Source organism: Bombina bombina, chromosome 5 (genome assembly GCF_027579735.1).
Source record: "Bombina bombina isolate aBomBom1 chromosome 5, aBomBom1.pri, whole genome shotgun sequence".
NCBI classification, from domain to species: Eukaryota; Metazoa; Chordata; class Amphibia; order Anura; family Bombinatoridae; genus Bombina; species Bombina bombina.
The window spans coordinates 877,924,767-877,930,766 of NC_069503.1; the positions used below are offsets into that span (position 1 = coordinate 877,924,767).

At 33.9% G+C, this 6,000-nt stretch overlaps 1 protein-coding gene across 1 annotated transcript in view; it reads left to right on the forward strand.

Moving 5' to 3' along the window:
* Positions 1 to 5,127, forward strand: part of UBE2V2 (ubiquitin conjugating enzyme E2 V2) — a 47,427-nt gene extending 42,300 nt beyond the window's left edge. Inside the window, exon 4 of the mRNA XM_053715030.1 lies at positions 1,165 to 5,127. Within this exon, the coding sequence (XP_053571005.1) occupies positions 1,165 to 1,311 (147 nt within the window). The 3' untranslated portion in view covers positions 1,312 to 5,127. The remainder of the gene's footprint in view (positions 1 to 1,164) is intronic.
* The last annotated feature ends 873 nt before the right edge of the window (positions 5,128 to 6,000 follow it).

The following is a 6,000-nucleotide window of genomic DNA, read 5'->3' on the forward strand; positions in this document are numbered from 1 at the left end:
TATCTGTCCCTAATTGACCTCAGAACTGTAGCACAATAGTTATTTTGCTAACATAATGACAGTGGCCAGCCTTGCTATAGTAACAAGTCTGTATTTGCTTCTCTAAATGATGCAAGTGGTGAGTGGGGTTTGACTTGAAAGACAATAACAGTAAACAAAGTGTTACATTGTGCCAATTAATTGTAATTCTGCATATAAATCTTGTAATTGCGAGGTGTTTACTGCCATTTTAATGTTGGTGCTTGCTTCTCAGAATACCTCCTCCTAGGTTGTTTATAATCTACAAAACAGCTGTTCTATCAAAGAAGACGTGTCATAAAGATGTTGGTTCAACTGACACATGAAATTAGTATCAGATGTTGGGAGCACCTCTATTTTTTCCATTCATTTTGTTATAGCTTTTTATTTATTTGCAGTTATATTTGATCTCTTTTACACATTAGTAATATGCTGGTCAGGAACAAATCAGATGCCTGGAAAAATGGAGTATCTTATAGGAAATACATGACAGCGAAGTTTGAAATACTTTAGGAAATACAGTTTTGTTTCTCATTTTGCCCTATTCTGCATTCCCAAAACTTGTCTTAAATCCACCTTTATATAAACAAGTCACTCCACTCCAAGAGAGGGATCTCATAATAGAATCTTATAATGGCCTGAAAAGTTCCATTCATCTTCTGTTTATTAGTACTGGTAGGGGATGTAGCATTACAGTATGCAATGCACCACAGACATTAAACCAAACATTTTTCTTTCATAAATTCATATGGATCATAACATTTTAAACCACTTTCAGATTTACTGTGATTATCAATTTGCTTTGTTCTCTTGTTATACTTTGTTGAAGTAACAGCAATGCACACATTGGTAAGCCAATAACAAGGCATACATGTGCAGCTAGCTCCCAGCTTCTCAGCCTAGCTAGGTATGCTTTTCAACAAAGGAAACAGAACTACACAAATTAGATAATAGAAGTAATTTGGAAATTTGTTTAAAATGGTATGCTCTATCTAAATCATAAAGGAACATTTTGGGGTGTTATATCCCTTTAATATATTGTATACATTAAGAAAACAATATATTTATTTCTATGTGTTATATCTGTTATGTAATTAATCAAATTACTTAACATTTTTCCCTTTTTCTTTTTTTGTGTGTTTATAGGTGGATACACGAAGCATACCTGTTTTATCTAAGTGGCAAAATTCTTATAGCATTAAAGTTGTTCTTCAGGAACTTAGACGCCTGATGATGGCCAAAGAAAATATGAAGCTTCCACAACCTCCAGAAGGACAATCCTACAATAATTAATTAACAAAGGAAAATGTCCATTCTTCTTCCTTAGCCCCCTCCCAACACACACAAATTTTATAGGGGCTTGTAATGTTTAAAGTTGCATGCCTCTTCCACTTTGAGAGGGTTAACCCTTTCAACCCTGACCAGCCTCTTTTGGCACAATTTGCACATGACTCATTCTATGTCAGAACGTGTCCACCAGTTATGAAGACTTATTGAATGGCTGTTCATCATGGATTCTTTATACATCTGTTACTAAGTCTACAACTCTTATTGCAACCTGACTATAGTGTGTCCCCAAGACACAGATACAAGTATAAAAAAATAGAGTCAGGGGTGAAGGGGTTGCAAATTCATATTATAATAGGGATTGTCTTTCACAGAGTATTTACACATGGGCATTTCTAAAGAGCAGCAGTTCATGTTCTGATATTAACTGAAAAATAAAGTCCCTCTGTTTACTTTATTATACTTTGAGATGTAGCCAATTATAAATAGAGGCCTGTTGAACATGGGATTGTTCTTACAACAATCTTATTGCTTACATTTTCTGCTCTTCACTATCTTTATTTTAAATATACTTCAGAACAATTTATTCATGAAAGCTCCAAAATGATGCATTAACCTAAATTGGTTACTTCCAGTCCATTGTGTATCATTCACAGACTATGCACACACGCAAACACACTTTTTTTTTAATCACCTAAATGTGTTTACTGTAGTAGCAGGTTCTCAAGGCTGGTCTTTGCCTAGGGAGAGATCAACACAGTGCTGTATCTAGATAATTGGCAAGAAGTAGCTTTTGGGAGCAAGCGTCTGTGCTCATATTGGCTTAAGCAGTACAGTCATTACATTTGTTACATGTAGATATACATTATCTAGGTGTAAACATGGACTGGAGGTAATAAACTGACGAGTACATCAATTCCTTTTAAGGAACACAAAATATACAGTAAACATTCAAACATAAGCATTTATTATGTCAGAATGCCTGCTCCTACACAGTCAAAGGGTTTTTTAGCATGTTTCACTCACCTACAACTCTGGATGTGTCATCTTGTATTTAAATATCAATTTGTTGTTATTTATTTTTTTTCTTTTTAGCTAGTAAACTTGATTTTGTATTTTAATTTAATTGGTTAGTGAAACATGACATTGTTTTAATATAGAAGTGATTCCACAAAACCAAGTTACTTAAAATAATATTGATCCTATGCTGAAAAGGCACACTTGCCTGGTGTGTTCTTTTTTGCAACCACAAGGGGGCTTTCTTGGTTTATCAGTCATACTTTTTTCAAAAGAGAGAAAATCATATTGTGTAGTGTCATTTGGTTCACTCAGTGTTGCAGGAACTTCAATCAGAGGATAGCAAGAACAGCGTATCTCAGTCATAATTGTGTTGATATTAATCATCTGTTTCACACACCTGTATATTCAGGCACAGGACAAAGTGGAAGGCTGTTAAACACCCTTGTGTTTCTTTACACAAAATGCCTTTTTTTTTTTTTTTTTTGTATGTCTGTCGTATAAAGGTTTCACAACATAAAGGCATGGAAGTTAGTTTGCTTTTGAGTAATTTTATGTTTCATAAAGAACTAAAAATGTAAACAGATTGTATTGCTATTGCTTGGGAAGGAATATGAAGTTTACATTTTAAAGTAGATAATTTGATGGGTACAGTTTTTTTTAAGCCATTTGTTAGTAATGTCATTGTAGTAAGGCTTGATCTTGCTGTATTTATGAATAATAGGATTGATTTCTGTAAAGCAGTTGAAGCTTAATACATATAACATACAACAAACCTTCAATTACAAACTTTCCCAAATGTTGCATTCAAGTTTTAGTGCCACAGACTATGGAGGGGAAACAGGTAAACTGAAAATGTGATGTTTTAAGTTTCCAGCTAGTCCTGCAATGTAAATAAAATGTGGAAAGTGATAATTGTTTTTTTTCCCCCTTTTTTTCCCTCTAAAAGCAAACATTGCTTATTTAGGTTTGGTAAATTACTGCACTTTATTTGTTTTTTTTTCTAAGTCATGATCTGCAATCAGAAATTCCACTTGCATTGATTTCAAAAGTATAATCTTTTGACATTTGCGTTTCCCCCCAGACATGTTATAAAGAACTTGCTTTGCTTAGACTTATATACGAGTCTTCAATTGAAACTAAAAATTGTAGTTTACTCTATGAGAAACTTGACTGCATTTATATATCTTAAATGCACAGGGATATCCGATTCCCTTTTTTTTTTTTTTAACACCACATTTATATATCTTAAAGGCACACGGATATCTAATTCCTTTTTTTTTTTTCAACACCACATTTATATATCTTAAATGCATAGGGATATCAGATTCCTTTTTTTTTAACACCACATATATTATTACATGGTTGCATTTGCTTTTGTGTTGCCTAACCCCTTCCCTCTCTATATACACCCACACTTTGTGCGGTGATCATGCTGTTCTATTAGCACTAGATCAGAAATAAAGCTTCAAATTCAGGTTCCCAATAAGCTGTACCAAGCAGACCAAACCACATACAATGCATAAGTGGATTGCAAAGATACCAGTTATCCAGATTTCCCTGTGAGGGCTTCTAAGCAGCTGCTCCATGTGCCAAATGAAATGCCCAGTCCTTACAATACTTAATCTGTCTTGAAAGTACAATGGTAATCGATACAAAAGAGGAAATGTTAAACTAATAACATAGGTAATCTACTATTCTATAATATAAGCAGCAACCTAATAAACAAATATACAATTTGATGCTGGTGCAAGACACAAAAAATATCCTAATTTTTGAGTGATGCACCCACTGTGACTGGTTCAGAGCTTCATCTATTGGAAGAACTTTACAAACACCTATGTTAAATACAAAGCCAAGTTGCTATGTCATATGATAATAAATAAAACACACTCACTTGGGGAACAGCTGTCATCTTACTGAATATCATCCATTTCAGTTAGTGCTTTGCGGAAACCCAAGTATTATAGACAAATCATTATTTCCACAGTAATCATTACTTTCAACTTGTGCTGTTTTGTGCAGTCTGAGCTCACTGCAGATGTGACCATCACTTACTAAACCATCTGAACACTCAGTGAATAGGCTCTGCAGGGCAGCAGTGCACGCTACTGCAAATGCCTTGGTAAAAAAGATGAAATTATAGCATTTGAGCATGAATATTCATTTTATAAAGTTATTTACTATATTTTACTTTTTTTTTTTTTTGAGACCTAAAAGCAACATGAGTTTTAACTTTATTTTTAACACTAAAAAAAAAAATATGAAAGAACACAAGTTTGTGTGCAGATGACTGAATTAAACTATGTGTAGGGCTCATGCATTATACCCATACACCTGAGCAAGGTATGAACATGAGGTGAACACTACACTGCTGTGTTCATAAGTAATGCACATACAGCAATCCTGCTTCTGTTTATGGAGATATAATAGCTGGTAACTATTTGGGTACATTTTTAGTGTCTGTATTAAAGCTATTGCTCATGCTTACTTTGTCCCTTCATTGAAAGTAAATGCTGCACAGATATGCTACTACATCTTCATTTTCCAAGATGGAATAGGTCTTGTAATCAATATGCAGATTCAGACTGCAGAGCCAAATAGCCCTGGCGTTTACTGTGTAGATAGTTCTGTGTTGCAAGCATATTAAAGCAATGTCTTCTGTATGGTGACCTTAACATTGGATCAGAATAAAGTACTCCAGGTACTGCATGAATGTATTTACATAGCAATGAAATGAGAACTACTAAGGGTGTAAATAAACACTGAAAAGAATAAACTGATTAAAGATATTTCAAATGGTTATTCCAGTTTCTAGTCTTTATATTGGGTTTTCATTGGCAGATGGAGAAAGCAAGTGTCCTTCCTGCTGGATATTACATATTTATAGTCTGTTGTAAGAGAGAGTCTCAGAATACATCATTTAAAGGGGCAGTCTAGGGCATTCAATTTTAAACTTTCCAGTTTACTTTTATCATCAAATTTGCTTTGTTCTTTTGGTATTCTTTGTTGAAAGCTATACCTAGGTAGGGTCATATAATTTCTAAGCCGTTGAAGGCCCCACTAATCTCAGTGCATTTTGACACTTTTTTTTAAGTTTAGACAGCTCCAGTTCATGTGTGCAATATACTGTAGATAACATTGTGATTCAACACTGATTGGCTAAAATGCAAGTCTGTCAAAAGAACTTAAATAAGGGGGCAGTCTATAGAGGCATAGCTACAAGGTAATCACAGTGGTAAAAAGTATATTATTATAATCTTGTTGGTTATAGAAAACTGAGGAATGGGTGACAAAGGGATTATCTATCTTTTTAAACAATTACAATTCTAGACTAGACTGTCCCTTTAAAGAACAGTCTAATCCATAATCTGTATTGTTTAAACAAATAGAACATGCCCTATCTGAATCATGAAAGTTTAATTTTGACTAGACTGTCCCTTTAAATTATATATCCTGAGACTCTCTTAGAACTAGTTAGAGGGGGCATAAAATCCCTCATTTTGAATAAATTGTCATTTGAATGTTGATCATGCGGTCAGTATGAAAATGGCAATGATCTATTTGCATTTTTTTTTTTCCTTTCATATTTTAATTCTTCAATGAAAATGCAAAATCAATTACAACACTCAGTCAAACAGATCATAGGCTTACATTTGGCTTGATAGTCTACCAACA